This window comes from Colias croceus, chromosome 5 (assembly GCF_905220415.1).
Source record: "Colias croceus chromosome 5, ilColCroc2.1".
Classification (NCBI taxonomy): Eukaryota; Metazoa; Arthropoda; class Insecta; order Lepidoptera; family Pieridae; genus Colias; species Colias croceus.
In genome coordinates, this window is record NC_059541.1 from 1,646,086 (window position 1) to 1,662,764 (window position 16,679).

At 31.5% G+C, this 16,679-nt stretch overlaps 1 protein-coding gene across 1 annotated transcript; it reads right to left on the minus strand.

Annotated features, from left to right (window-relative positions):
• Window positions 1–7,302: 7,302 nt before the first annotated feature.
• LOC123691647 lies at window positions 7,303–8,396 on the minus strand. Its single transcript, XM_045636147.1, has 2 exons — window positions 8,093–8,396; window positions 7,303–7,679 (listed from the first exon to the last, which is right to left on the minus strand). Exons 1-2 carry the CDS (start codon window positions 8,154–8,156, stop codon window positions 7,345–7,347), a joined length of 399 nt encoding a protein of 132 aa, XP_045492103.1. The 5' UTR covers window positions 8,157–8,396; the 3' UTR covers window positions 7,303–7,344.
• Between the last annotated feature and the right edge of the window lie 8,283 nt (window positions 8,397–16,679).

Below are 16,679 nucleotides of genomic sequence, written 5' to 3' on the forward strand. Positions count from 1 at the left end.
AGTAGTTTAGACGTGATTGAGTAACAGACAGACAGACAGACAGAGTTACTTTCGCATTTATAATATTAGTATGGATATATTATAGTATAGATAAAAGTAAAACAACAACATAAATATTCATCAAAAAAATGTCGGTAAATATGTGTAGTTCTCAATAATCTATTTATAGATTATTCAGAATTTCAGGAAAAGGAAAGGCAGGAAATTACCTTTTGAATTACTTAGGGCGGGTTAAATCAATGCTAATGAAGGCCTTTGTGGGTCTTATTATATAGCTATTATTAGCTGAAGGAGGTCCAGCAGCAGATAAACAATATAAGGCAAACCTACAGTGATAATAAAAACAGTTTAATACAATTGAATGACATTTTTTCTTATTCTTTTATTATTTTTAACTTCTACTATTATAAGGGTATGTACATAACTTATACATTAGCATATTAGTGTGTCTAAAACTATTGACGTGCTTAATTATATTTTTTTAATTAATTTAATCGAATTCAATCACATTGTAATCAAAACTCAATATGAAATGTACACAGTTATGCTTTACGTGTACTTCCGTATTTCAATGCTTGCAACATTGAAACAATATTTCTATTTAACCAAATCTGCCGTATCCCTGTAATAAATTATAATTTGAATCAAAGCTATTAAAATCCTTTAATAAATCACGAAGGAAAAGCAATGAATAATACCAAAAAATGAGGCTAACAATGAACCCTTATCTGACATAATCGGTTTAAGTTAAAAAATATTAAAGAAGAAAAAAGAAACAAAAAATACGGGTCAGTAAGACTCGGCTCGACGGTTTGTAAAACAGCGTTGAAGTAAATATTATTAGGTTAATTAACGTTTGAATTCAACTTATTTGTATTTTTATATTATTTTGAATTTTGTAAAAAATGTTAAAGGTGTTGTTGAACTTAGCAGAGCAATTTCATTATATTTATAGACCTATTGCAGACACGTGATTACAATTTTTTCTTTCCTCACTACAGGCACACATACTGATAGTTTAGGTCAAAATTATAAAAGATGACAAAGTAAAATGTTACATTTCTCATGGTTTTCAGATAGATATAACTTTTGTTATTTTGTAGCATATTTTCCTTAAGCATGATAACGCTACACGGCCGGGACCCGGACGGGGCACGGCCGCGGCGCGGCGTTGAAACGTTGTTGCATAATACGATATCTTTAATATTAATGAATGTTGGAACTTTTTATACAATGTTTTTAGAGTTCACGGAATTGACTGTGCGAGTGGAATTACTGCAAATGTATGATTTAAATTTACGGAATTGACTAACTAACGTTAAAATAGTGGTGGTAAATGTCGCTTATGGGTTGTTAAAATTACTTATAAAAGAGCGGATAAGAAGATGTAATATTCATATTATTGTTTCATTTATATCCCGGCTCCGGCACGGCCCGGCTCTAGCAGGACCCGGCTCCGGCACAGTGCAGCGTGAATCATGCTTTACTTATTTGTAACAGAGTGTTCTGTGTGTATATCTGTGTAATTACTAATTTCAAACTATATACAAGCTCGTAAAAACCCTATAAACCATCAAACGAAAGTTGCGATACACGCAGTACAAACAGATTCGCGTTATTAGGTGGTTACCGTGAAATATGGACTAACAAAATACATTAAAACTTTCGTATTCCTATCAGCATTAATTCTGTTTGCCCATTAGCCGACCTCACTATTAATTTCTATTCAAATAATTCGGACAGGTCTCTAACTATTTGCGTTTCCGTAATGACGGATTACTTAATGTTTAAAGTAGTATAATGGGGTAATTTTGTTAGTTAGTTAATTTTATGTTTACTTCAATGGGCCCGTTTTGAGCTGACAATTTAAATAAGTCAAGAATTCACTGTATTGTCTGAATTTTTAATTAATGCCCGGTTCCTATATTTGAAAAACGATCCGTTTTAGTTACGAATAGTAGTATAATTAACCAAGCGTAAGCGAAAATCGTTCCTATAAAAAACGTCTCGTCAAGCAACTTACCGACGGCTTCCTACTGACGGATGGGAGGGTTACTATTAACGAACGGTAAGCATATTGTATGGAGAAGACAGTTTATCGCGTTCCTATTAAATATTTTTAACGTCATTATGCTGTCAAAGTTACTATTCGTATAGCATTTTGGTTACCCGTCGATTTCGGGCGGTTAAATCAATGATATTATATATAGAAACAAGAGGTAGATACGTTACCAACGCACCAAAACGTAAACCGTGAATTGGTCCTAATTGGGACCAGTGGAATCAGTCAGATTGTGACTTGTGACAGCGAACGCACATGCTGATATAAACGTTAAAATTATCAATAATGCCTTCTTGTGTGTTCAGAAAGTGCACAAATTACGATAGTAAAATAAAGAAAGATAGAGGGATATCATATCACAGGTAAATGTATTAAAATATTATAATTTTAGAGCAAAAATAACAATTTGCAATTATTAATGAATGACACTTGCTTGACACTTGTATTGAAATAATGAAAGGGATAAAACATTGCTTCAATCACTAGTGTGACAAAGCTAGCGCACACTGTGTTCAAAGATTATCATGTAGACACGATTATTGAAAATAGAACGGTTATTTTATTAATTTCGATTTGGGTAAATACTTGATTATTTTTATATTTAAATCCACACAGTGCATGTAATTAACAAATATATCTATTTATTATATACAATGAAATCGTGATGGCAAAAATGTTTGTTTGCAAAAATGATGTTGAATATACGTTTAAATTAAAGAAAAGATTATCGCTACTGACGAAAAATGCTATTTGCTTTTCTGTAAATAGCTATTGAACATAAATTTTATTTGTGTTTTAGATAAAAAAGGCTTATACTTCATCCTTTCTTTTATTTCATACTTTTTTTCATCTAGGCACCACTATTATTATATCCTACAAGTTGGAGTGATGACCTTGTACGGGTTCCGGGAACTGCCTTGAAACGAATAGCGTAAGATCGGTCCGTATGGAGTTCTATAAGGAGGACTATGCTCAGCAGTGGGTGTTTATCGGGTGAAATGATGATGACCGAAAACAAACACCACAGCTAGTAATAAATGCTTAATACAGTTATATCTCCAAAAAAGTTTTTTTCATTTTAATACAACTTCATAATAATAATTAAATAGTAAATGAAATTGTCACATTTGTTTACGTGTGCAGGAAACGAAACATCTATAACATTGAACCTTCTGTGTCGTTAGTCTATGCCAATTGCCATGGCAACTATTTGTTTATTTATATTTAATTGGTGAATTCTTATGACTTTTGCTTACACCTGCGCGGAAGTGACAAACTATCTTTGTCTTTTTTGTTTATATCATTTTATTATAGCCATCTCTCTTATACAGTCTGTCAATGTAATAAATTAAGTAAAATGAAACTTGTATTTGTGTGTGCCTGACACTGCATATGAAGCATTTTTTTTTGATATATTGTGAGTATATAACGTATCTATACATAAAATATCATTGGGTTAAATTCTTACTATTTCATTGTTTCCGCTTCAATATCGAAATGTGGAGTTCAGATAGTGATAGAGAAGTGTTTAATATTATATCGAATTTCGGAAGAAGATAGTGGGCGTGAAAGAGTATATATTATAGAGAAGGAGTGGATTTTTTTGCGACCCTGGATTCTCACGAATTTCAATTGAGATTTCGACTTGATAAAGAATCTGTTGAACAATTACTTCTTGAAATTTATCCAGACGTACGAATAAAAGGAGCCAGGTTAGTTTAATGGAGGCATTAATATTATACCAAACACGTCTAACCTTATTACATACCTAATTTATGTTGTCATTTCAGGAATCATGGGGTATCTCCATAACATCAATTACTGTTGACGCTGAGGTTCTATGCTTTAGGCACAATATCGATATCAGTGGCAGACCTATTTCCCTTGGTCACGGCATCACGTGTGAACGGGTGGACCGATTTCGATCATTATTTTTTTATAATATTCCTTGAAGTACGAGGATGGTTATTATGGAAAGAAAACATAAACATGTACCAAGGGCGAAGCCGGGGCGGACCACTAGTATATATATATTATATGTCTATGTTTGCAATGTAGAAATCAATTTCTTAAACATTGTATTGTAAATAATAAAAAATAAATAAAAGTACATAATAAAATGGAATAAAAGTTTTATTTCTTTATTACAGTTTAATTTTACATAATAATATGTAACTACATAATATATGCCAAAGAACTGTCCTGTGATTCTTACGCGACAACCCTCCATCGATTATCATCTTCTATACTATATTCCTTAACGCTGTAATAGGCTCTCTGAATTAAATACCTACATTTTTTACATAAGATTTACATTTAGTACTAACAAATTCTTTTTCTACCGTTTGTCTAGATATATTGCTTAATAATATACAAAAATTAATTAGGTAGTTATTGTGTGTTCAGTATTTCAATTATTGTGTGTTCAGTATTTCAATTATTTCTTCATAATATTTGTCCATCATCCTTATTATGTTTGAATTTTTTGGCTGAAAATAAAAAGTTTTCCTGGTATTTGACCACTTTTTGCATTAAATGTGTTGGTCAACGAAGACCAACATTCATCCTTTAATTTATTCGTAGAAGCATTAGTCTCCTTACTGGTTATAATTGAGCAACCTCGTCTTTACTCATAGCCTTCTTCGATTTCTGTAACAGAAATACCTATGTTTAACTTAAGAGTGTCCGAAGCAAAAAGTAAGCGGCAGACGATTTTAAAGAAGAAATATAAAGGCGTACTTACCGGCGTAATATCCATTTTTAATAAATATATAAACAGTCGTCGTTGTATTGTTATTCTTTAATTATAAAACTTGACAATGAATCAACAATGAATGACAATAATTTGACAACTGACAAGCAATGCACGCGTGCGCGAGAAAAACGTTCCGTTTTTGCTTTCTGTGTAACGCATTAGGTTGTTTAGAAGGAAAATTATCACGCAGATGTCTACAAATATATAGTTCTTTAGTATTAGTTCTTTATTAATAAGAAACTTTATTCTTAAAGTTTATAATTCGGCTGTATATTTAACTTATTTTGTCCTGAATTTTGTGTAATTTTAATTTCAATTTGGCTTATAACGAAACGCACATCTGTGAGTGAAGAGGGCTCGGTATTTTTATGACCAACGAATGTCCGTCGACAGCACGTCAAGAAATAAAATTGTGGAACGGTAATAACGACTCGTAGTTAGTTCTAGAAAAACGGATAGTAGCTTTGATACTATGACGATCCGTTGAATATAGGAACCGGGCATAAATAAACCAACACATATTTACTGAACAATCAGTGAATCCGCATGGCAAAGCACTAATTATTGTACTAAATAGCGCTTTGGATAACAACGTATTGTATATGTTACCGGCCAAACCCGATTTCAGGACAAACTAGTTTTGCCTAGGCTAAACTATCCTGGGTGTAAGCGTACTTATTTTAGGATAAACTAGTATGGCCTAGTCTAAACTGGTTTATACAGGTCTCAGGATGAACTATTTTGGCATAGACATCTGATCGTGTATAGGAAGAAATAGTTTAACCTAGGCCAAACTAGTTTGTCCTGAAATCAGGTTTGACCGGTAACATATATAACTCATACAAGTGCGTGCTAGGCTCACTTGTTGCGTATTTGGCTAAGTCAATATCAATAGAAGATTGCAATTATAATAGGACTTCAACGGTATTATACGTAAAGTCAATGATGTTATAGAGATTAGAGGACTAGTGTGATGGTGAATATAAATACTATGATAATAATACGATACTGAGAGTGTTTTTTGCGTTTTTACACCAAATCAGTTGAAACTTGATTGAGCAGAAAAAGGATTAAGAGGACCTAAGCTACTATTGAAAAATAAAGATATTTGACGACGCGGTTGGCGCAGTGGTAAAGTAACTGCCTACTGAGCCGACGGTCCCGGGTTCGATCCCCGGTCAGGGCAAATATTTGTGTGATGAACTCAATTATTTGTTCTTGGGTCTGGGTGTTATTATCTATATATTATGTATTTATTAAATATTATATTTATCGTCGCCTAGTACCCACAACACAAGCCTTAATTGAGCTTACTGTGGGACTAGGTCGATTTGTGTAATAATGTCCTATAATATTTATTTATTTATTTAATCAGGTAACAGTCGAAGGAAATTTTAATAAATTCTATACAATTTAACTACTTAATATGAAACAGGCACCCACCGCATCTGACAATTTGATCGCAATAAACTCAAAAATTGCTGCAGAGATCACATATTATTTTTTAGTGGTTCTCGAGGAATGTTTTACTTTATAATTTGTAAATTTTACGACAACGCAGGCGAAGCCGTGAGTGGAATGCTAGTGTCTTACTATATCAGAAATACTTAGTATATAATATTACCTGCTTTTATAAATATGGTAATAACCATATTTATAAAGGAACTAAAAACATACGTTGTATCGATACTCGTTTAAATTTTTTTAAATATAAAACCAATTCAATTCGACTCCACGCTAGTTCGGCCGGAACATTTTTAATTAAGTCAACACAATTTCGTTCCTGTGTGAAAAAAATTATAGCGCAAAGCCAATTACCATTGTAAAAGCGTTTGTCCGAAATTACCCTGACGAGACTGTACGGACAAATTTCTATCTCTTTAATTCCGATTAAACTCTTTAGTATTTTCTTTGTGATAAATTAACGGCGATAAAATAATGCTCTCTTTGGTATATCATATTATGTGATAATTGCGACATCTTTCACGTTGTTAAAAATGCAATAAGCAATATTTTATGGAAGACTATTTTGTGGTTTTAAAAATATAGAATACTAGCTATCCGCCCGCGGCTTCGCCCGCGTTTTCAAAGAAAAACCCGTTCCCGTAGGATTTCCGGGATAAAACCTATCCTATGTCTACCCTTTCTCGGGTATCAAAATATATCTATACCTCATGCAAATTGGTTCAGTAGTTAAGGCGTGATTGAGTCACAGACAGACAGACAGAGTTACTTTCGCATTTATAATATTAGTATGGATGACGATGACGATTTATTGAATAATAATATGTAATATTAATTATAGAATGGCATTTGTCTACTATAGGTAAAATAATAAAGGTAAATTTAGCAGTTATCATTTTATTCAATTTTCTTAATGGAAACAAGTAAGTACCTTTTCATTCAATTTCTGACTTCTTCTCTAGCATTTAAACCATAGTAAGTTAAATTTGAGGATGAGTTTCATTAGGTAAATTAAATTGAGTTTGATATTTATTATTATGTTATTTTCACATACAAATTTATTTCAATCTGCTGAACATTTATTATTATATTCTTCTAACTCATGTTCAATTTTATGAATTTGTTCCACTATTTCTTCAGGTGTAAGTCCTAATCTTGGTGCAAATGATGATTCATAGGAAAGAATATCATCATCACTTATATTATTTTCATCATCATCTTTAATATCACGTTTTTCTCTATCATTTGTTTCTGTAATATCATCTTTTACTGTGTCTTTATGATCATTTCCCATTATTACGGCTAAATATTCAAAGATTGTAGGAAGGTTTTTGAATATATTAAAGTATTCTTCTGTTAAAATTGTTATGTAACTCTCTTTAGTATTGTCATAGAGGTCTGAAAAAAAATATCATGCGTTGATTGATATATGTTTCTTCAATTATTATGATAATATAATAAGGTAATTTGAGTTTTAATTAAAAGGTGATTTAGATAAGATTTGCTTTCTTTGAAGTTATTTTTCGTGCTGACTATTTTAAAAAAATAAGTTCATATCTGTATTGCACTTTGAAATATTTGAAACAATGTTACTATATTCCACCTTATAATAAATAATATCAAAATACAAAGAATTCACTGTTCAGTAGTTCAGCAAATACTGTCAGAAAGATTTCAATCATACAAAGTAAGTACCAACGCAAGTAAACGTAAGTATACAACGTAAGTAAAACGTGCAAAGTGCAATTTCGCAAAGTTTGATAACTTCCTCATCATATAAAGAGTACAAGATAATATAATAGGAAACAAACCTTCGCTAGCAACAAATATAACGTTGAGCACAACAAAGATCATGAACAAGATCTTACAAGACATTTCACTGGGAATGTTGCTAACAGCTCGTTACTGCACAACAAATGTGTAGAGGCATTCCTTAGAATTGTAATAACCGATTGATAACGAATGAAGGAAAGCGGATGGTTAAATTAGCATTTCTTGATAAGTCAGCAATTGTATTCGTGACAAAGTAAGAATGTTTAATAAGTAACATAAGTGCGAGTAAGTGGAGTAAGGTTCTAAATTTATTAATGCTTTGACATGTGCTATAACTGACTAGCTTTCCGCCTGCGGCCTCGCCCGCGTTATTAAAAACCCGCATAGTTCCAGTTCCCGTGGGATTTACGGGATAAAACCTAGCCTATGTTGCTCAGTGAAGATGCAGCTTTCTAATTGTGAAGAAAGAATTTTTGAAATCGGTCCAGTAGTTTATGCGTGAAAACCATACATATATAAATACTACATAATTTTTCTTACCTTACCTCTTTATAATATTAGTACTATAGATGGTATTATTATTTAAGATTATCCAGATAGTGTTAATATAAAAAGTAAGTTTATCACAATATTTCACAAATTGGTACCTAATTACTTAACATACTTATCATTTTTAAATATAAAAGGTGATATGTCAACTAAAATTATTACAAGATTCCTATATCAATCGTTTTCAAAAATAGTCCATCTGTAAAAGTGCTTAACTTCCTTTCATTTTTATGTCCCAATGTCTTTGCTTCTATAAATTCTTCCATTCCATTATATCACTTCTATAGATTATTCCTAACGTTATTTAAAATAGAGATTATTCCAGATTAATATTCCACACGATTAACAGCAATAACATAGACCACAGTTTCCAATCCCCCGGAACCAATCACCTTTACAGCGAAGCGTTCTGCTTTGAGAACGACACCATAATATTCGAGTTCGGAGCAAATTTACAGCTGTCCACACCAGTTCTGATTGCAACACTGATTTGCAACTTACAATAGGCTACCCCGACACGTATTGGGCAGTTTATACCTCACGACATTGTTGTAAAAATGGTCGTCTATATGGTATGATGGTTTGCGTGACATAATTCATTTGTTATTCTTGATAAGTACCTAGTCAAGAAGTTATAATTATAGTGATATTAGTTAACTATTCGATATATTTTGCATATGACCGCCGCGGCCGTCCGTCTTTGATTGTACATTCGTTTAATCGTGATTATAGAACGTTATTATAACGGGTTAGATTTTATCTCTTGTTATATTTCTTTATTATATACAATGTCCTAAAACTTGATAGACAATAGAAAATATTTTAGAACGTTTGTGGTGACCAAAAGGGACCAGAAACTGATTTACTTGTCCAAAGTTAAATCAATAGATGTGAATTGTATTTGCTCCTTGCTCCCAAGGGCTGGCCACTAAGGGAACGATTGTTCACTTCTAATATAAAGGACTTTGGAAAGTTTATATTGAAATATATAATACGATTTCACTTTATATGATTCGAACTTTTTATCACGCCAATTTAGTTCGAAAAATATCTTCCTTTATGTATAGAAAATTTATTTGTCCGCATATAATTTGAATAATAAGAGCACGATAAAAAATATCGTAAGATAAGCAAATCGTATGGTGTAATACCAAAATCTAGTGCATAAACATCTTTACAGCAGTTCAAAGTTCCACTACGTGTCAACTGGACTTGCGTGTTTAACAATTATTGCACCGTGACGGGGTTTGCTATACAATACATTAGATTTCAGAAGAACTTAAATATTATTTCTTTGCAAACCATGCTTGGTTGTACAAATGGGAAATATTTGCATTCTTAGATTTTGTTATTCCAATTATCTCAATCTAATATCTGTTTTATCTCTGTCATCAAAAAGTTTTAATTTTCTCTGCAGATCGGGATTTTGTACTTACTTTCCGAAAATATGTATCACCGTGACTTTCACTGGAATCGATCGAATAGCTGTATCACTGAATTTTGATATGAAATACGTTCCTTTGGCCGCTTAAAGAAGAAAAATAAAATAGAAGGACATTCTTCAAACATTAACCACGCCGCAATCATAATGTATATAGTAGTGGAATCGTTAGGTTGTATATTTTTTGAATTGCATTCAAAGTACAGGAAAAAGGTAAGATAAGGCATAGGCATAGGCTAGGTATAGGCTTTAAAAGAACTTAAATTATTTGATCATAAATTAGTAGATAACTATGAAGATAAATACCTTCTCATAAAGCATGAAATAAGGAATCTATCAGAGTTGAACTCTATTCGGAATAGATATCCAGTAATTTATCTTATTATCTCATTAGACTTGTCTGCTCAAATGAATGGACGAGTTAATGTAATGAACGAAATTAGCGCTGATTTCCGATCTATTTCGTTAAGTGGATGGATTCTATGAAAATTCTATTAATATAACATTATTTCTAGTCTTTCCTATTATGTACGTATGTATAAATAATAAATGAAATATAGTAATTATCCGTTTCGAAAAGACAAATAAAAAACAACTTTTTTTGTCATGTTTATTTATTTATTTTAAGTATTTATTTATTTATAACACTTTACTATGCTAGTTATACAAATTACTTAAAACTAAAACTTATAGCTAAACTAGCAGAGGGTGGCCTTATCACTAAAAAATGATCTCTTCCGTGTATTATGTCAATTAAGTTTTTGAAGTAAAACTTCCTTAGGCGCGTTGAGAGTAAAATTTCAAGGTCACGTCATTACAATACCGTCACGTCATGCAGTACGTCTGCGATTATGATATCTTTCAATCTTACCAAAGAAGTTTCACTTCTGACGCGTGTGCTCGGCACACACTCTTTTTTGTATATTTTTATTACTACTCAAATATACATGCTACAATTTACTACTAAAATAATTTACCTATGCTTTTAATACTCAGTACCTTGTTGTCACAGTCGTCCCCATAGTATTGATAGATAAGATCGCAAATGTCAAGTATAATAATAAATTACAATATTAACTACCTGTGTACCAAAATAAATATGAACATATTTAGATTATTTCTTTATTCCGCTTATCATACAAATATCAACGCATGAAATTTTTTTTTATTATTTATTTATTTTAAACAATTAGATGACAGAGATCCATTAATGTTAGTACGTGACTTATAAACTAATATAATATGAATGAATAACCTTGAAGTGAACTTTAAATAATTGAAATTGGATATTAGTGTAAAATTTTATTTCACATTTTACATACATTAATAGATACAAGCATTATTTATACTCTATAAACTAATTAAGTTTCCACGGCATCGCGAAAATATTACGAATTGAATTTTATTGCAATTAATTATTGTACAGTGCTATTATTTAATTCATACATTAGTACTATTTATATGACATACTAGCGGTCCGCCCCGGCTTCGCCCGTGGTACATATTTCGCAATAAAAGGTAGTCTATGTTCTTTCTCAGGGTCTAAGGATTGTCTGTGCCAAATTTAATCAAAATCGATCCAGTAATTTATGCGTGAAAACCATACATACATACATAATTACAAACCTTTCCTCTTTATAATATTAGTCTAGATCTAGCTTGTTTATGAAGTTTAGAAGTAGATGTTACTGCAGCATATTTTTAATAAATCTTAATATATATATAAATCTCGTGTCACAATGTTTGTCCTCAATGGACTCCTAAACCACTTAAACGATTATAATAAAATTCGCACACCATGTGCAGTTCGATCCAACTTGAGAGATAGGATAGTTTAAACATGTAGGTACCACGGGCGAAGCCGGGGCGGACCACTAGTATCTATATAAAAATTCGAAAAAGTAACTTAGTTTTAGAGTCAAATGATGAACCAAATTAACATCCAATAAAACCATTTACGATACATGTTAACTTGTAATAGTTACTTTGCATACGGTATTTTAATTGAATATTGTTTGGGCACGCGATAGCTTGGGCTTTTATGGTTTCAAATTTAATCAGGAATAAGGGCCGATACAAGCTAAGTCCCGATAAGGCAGTTTGCATAATGACACAACATTAGCTTTGTAGGCGTTTTGTTCATCAGATTATAATGATATTACTTATGGGTACGATGTTTTGGAAGTGCAAATTTAATGTTGCAAAATTTCTAACCCGATATTAAGATAGTAGTTATTATTAAATTAATAATAGGAATCTAAAATCTTTGGAATTAATGGGGAATTCTTGAATTGTAGTTTTGTTTAATATTTTAATCATATTTTTGTCACTTGTCTAACAATAATTTAAAGGTAATATTTGTAAATTTAACTTAAGTATAAATAAAGTAACTAAATTAAAATACCCTTTCAGTACGAATAATTATTAATTCTGAACTGACGGAGGCCAAAAATGTCAATTTAATTGCAAAAGCTAAAAATAACATTGTTATTTCATAAATTAATTTTGGTTAACAAACAATAATTTGTATTTAGCAAATAAACAGTTGAATGTCAGTTTAATTCTAGTAAAATGAACGTAAACTGAACACTTTTTCCTTGTAGGAAATTGCAAGTTATACTAAACAGTAATGAAGTTTGCATTTAAGTCCATTATTAAGGTGGTAATATACAGTTGCGCCAATAATATAATTAGAAAGTTAATTCTTAGTAATTTTCCTTTATATGTGTACTCACCGTCTATTTTTGTTCTTATTATTATGTAGAAATACTGAAAGAATATTAGATAGTTACGACTGTAAAAATTTATTGAAAATTTTCTTAATTAATTATTTTCTTCCTTTGAAGATATTGTACTTGCATTTTTTTTCTGTCGGGTTGTTTGCTACAGTTCTCAATGTTTCGAATTTTTCTAAATATAGGTACACCTGGAAATTTTACTATTTATATATTTTCAACATAATATTACTGAGCCTCTTATGATTTACAACACTGTATTTACTATGTTTTTTTTATTCCACTTGTAAAAAATATTCTTCACAATAATATGTTAGACACGACCTTAAGCCTATAATATGCGGTTGTCGTCAGATTAAAATTAAATGAAGGCTTGACCCTAGACATTCGCGAGCCTATTATTACCACTCGTTCAAGCCTGAGAACCGTCGTGTGCTGCCATTATTCAATGAATTATGAACCAATTTCGTAAAAGTATTCAATGTACGAAAACTTTTATAACTGCTATCGCGAGAATAATAGAGTTCTTTATAGTTTGACATAGGGTAGCTTTTTTATAGCCCTGTTTGTTCAGTACTCTTTATTTGAATGTGTAATGTGGCTATTTTTGGTGTATTTGGTTAGTTTTATATAGTTTTACGGGTTGGATAAGGGCATCGAATTAAATAAAAATAATCGATTATTGAATTACAAAGTAGTAGTAGTAAGATGGACTCTTAGAGGTTGTTAGATTTTTTTTATATTTGTCATGATAGTTAGGATTCCTATTTAGATAAACCTAGCTTATGTAGAAGATGATTTATAGGAATATTTTTTAATGAAATTAAGCGCCAACAAATAATATTCTATAAAAAGGTAGTAAGTAACAAACGTAATGAAAAAATGATGATAAACTTTATATTGTTAAAAATATGTTACAGTCAACTTGATTGAAACAAGACTTGTGAGAAAAGATAAAATGAACCAAGTAAATATAATAATAAAAGTGGTTATTTTATTTAACTTCTTTATCAATATCACTTCAAATGACATGTTTCGTGTTATAATGTAGGCTTAACTGTAATATGTCATTGATTACTGTTTAAAGGGGATTACCTTCGATGCAGGGCTTTCAAATATGTTTGGTTTTTTTATTTACGATTTGTAAATTGTTGGACGTTATGACGGTTTCCAAAGTAAGTATTAACGTAATAGTAGTAGGTACATGAACCATATTTTCATTTCAAATTTAGATGTAGGTAGGTTTTTTTTGTTACGTTACGTAAATGTTACGTTTTATGACGAGTGTATAGGAGCTTAAAAATTAAAATGCTTTAATTTGATATTGTATTTATTATCCATAAAACAAGACAAACATAATTTGTTTATCCGAATTGATTTGACATCACAGATCTTTGCCATAAAATGACAACTATTTACAGTCGGATGTCACTACAAACACGGCCTTACAATATGTTCTTACATCGCGAATCGCACATGGCGGGTAAACGACACCCACTAGACAGATTTCCGATCGTGCCCTTATAATCGACACCGATTACTTGAAGCCCTACCGTGTAATATCGGGAACATAATATTGCACGATTTATCGGATATGCTGTTGACAGCTTGTGATATTATAGCAGGCGTTTTTGGAATGTGATTTCATTTCCGAAGTAAGGTGATACTGGGTGGAAATTAATTTCCTAGTACGGTGACCCATCGCTGTTTGTTATCCATACTATTAATATTATAAATGCGAAAGTAACTCTGTCTGTCTGTCTGTTACTCAATCACGACTAAACTACTGAACCAATTTTCATGAAATTTGGTATGGAGATATTTTGATACCCGAGAAAGGATATAGGCTACTTTTTATCCCGGGAAAATGACGCAATCCCGGAAATCCTTGGGAACGGGAACTACCTATGCGGGTTTTTCTTTGGCTGCGCGGGCAAAGCCGCGGGTGGAAAGCTAGTTGTCTATAAATTAGTTTTCTGTAAGTATTATATTTCAGCAGCTCAAAAGGGTCATTGGGAAAGCATTATCGGTCACATGTCTATGTGTTTGTGTTGTACCTATTAGTATTAAAATTTCTAATTAATCAAATTTTTCGTGTTGATGTTATACGTAAATTAACATTATTTCCTCAAGTAGCTTTGATGATCAAACTAACGCCCTGGGGTGCATTTAATTCGTAACCATTTCTCTATCTAGATATATTTTAATTTAATACACAATATATTATATATTATTCATTTACTTATTATATTTATAAAGTATATATCGATTCAATTATATTTATACTTGCATATTGTTGGATACCTTAGTCTGAACGGAAATACATCTACTGTCAATAAGACATCCTAAGGCGGCCACTGAAAATCAGTGTTATCACACTGAGTGGTTGGCCTAATTATGGCATACGTATATCTTTTAAGTTCCTTTTTTTTAACTAAATTATTGTATATTTTTTTTACGTGTCCATAATAAACTTATTTTCATTTCATTTCATTTCATATAGGTATATTATGAATAGTTTTTAAGTTTTTTATTCTTCAATCCATACCTATAAGTACATTACAGACATCCTATAATTTCAGATCATCTCCGATCTGCATATCAGACAATATCTCAATTTTTACGTTACGAAACTTCGCACACGAAACACTCGCAATCAAATTGGCAAGCAATTTATCCGGTAACAATTAAAGAATCGAATAAAATTGAATCGCAGTCATCAACTTATTTGAATGTCTGACCGTTTCACCTGCACAGAGCAATCGACCGTACTGGAGTTACGCCAAAGAACTACATTTAAGTGGTGTACAAGAGTTTTTAACGTTTAAACGTACTGTTACAGTTGACGGAAATTTCCCTTTGAGTATGGAATTTAACTTTGTGCGTTCTTTTCAGTTCGCGCTTTTTGGAGACGATTTTTTATTTACAGTTTTTTGGAATGTAGCTAAGCAAAGGAGTGATGAATATTCTTTGTAGGTGAAATATGCGTTATCCATACTAATATTATAAATGCGAAAGTAACTCTGTCTGTCTGTCTGTTACTCAATCACGCCTAAACTACTGAACCAATTTGCATGAAAGGAAAATGGCGAAACTGGGCCTAACTGTTACAGAAATCATAATATATTTAAAATTCATTATGTTATTTTTAGTAATTCTTGGTAAAATATTTACTTCTGATTCTATGGGAAAACAAATCTATGAAAAAAAAGATAATGTGTTCACTACCGGCATTGTTATTTAGATTTCTATGACTACCGGTCTTATCAAGCAGAGATTGTCAGTGTTGTCACGAGTAAAAAAGTCGAATATATCGATTAATGCGAATGAATGTCTATATTTTATTTTTAATTTTATTGAATTCAAATGCTTTATAAATCAGAAACAAAACTTAACTTATTTTTAACACATATCTTAATTTATTTAGATCATTCTATAAAATAAAAACATGTTTTACTTAATCAATAATAATTATAACATTTTTATTTAGGTAGCTGGCCATTAATAAAATGTCAAATTATTAATCATAATTGTGTCAGTGATGAGTGATTTGTTTATGTTTGTTGTTTGACATTTGAGTGAAGTTTTAGGCCCTTCTCCCATTACGATACGCATAGGCGATTCAAGTATCCTGCAAGTCTCGGAGACTAGTCGCCGCGGAGTATCTCACATACATTTTTATGTAGGCTCACACACTACGCTACTGGAATCCTACACGTCCGCGACTAGTATAGCACTACTCACCGTGTCGGTCGCTTTTGCATCGTGTCTCGACTCTCCCGCGTATCTCTTCGTTAGAAAGATAAAAATATCTAATCATCATGTTGTAGTTCTCGTTCGGCTACAAAAACTCTACAATTTATGTTTCTTTCAATATATGGATGAATCCAGTACTTCTTA

Bases quoted from the DNA above. Each gene is read 5' to 3' on its own strand.
- LOC123691647 (XM_045636147.1), bottom strand. From the start codon at position 8,156: ATGTCTTGTAAGATCTTGTTCATGATCTTTGTTGTGCTCAACGTTATA. The intron at 7,680-8,092 runs GTTTGTTTCCTA...ATTTTTTTTCAG, and splicing joins TATATTTGTTGCTAGCGAAG to ACCTCTATGACAATACTAAA.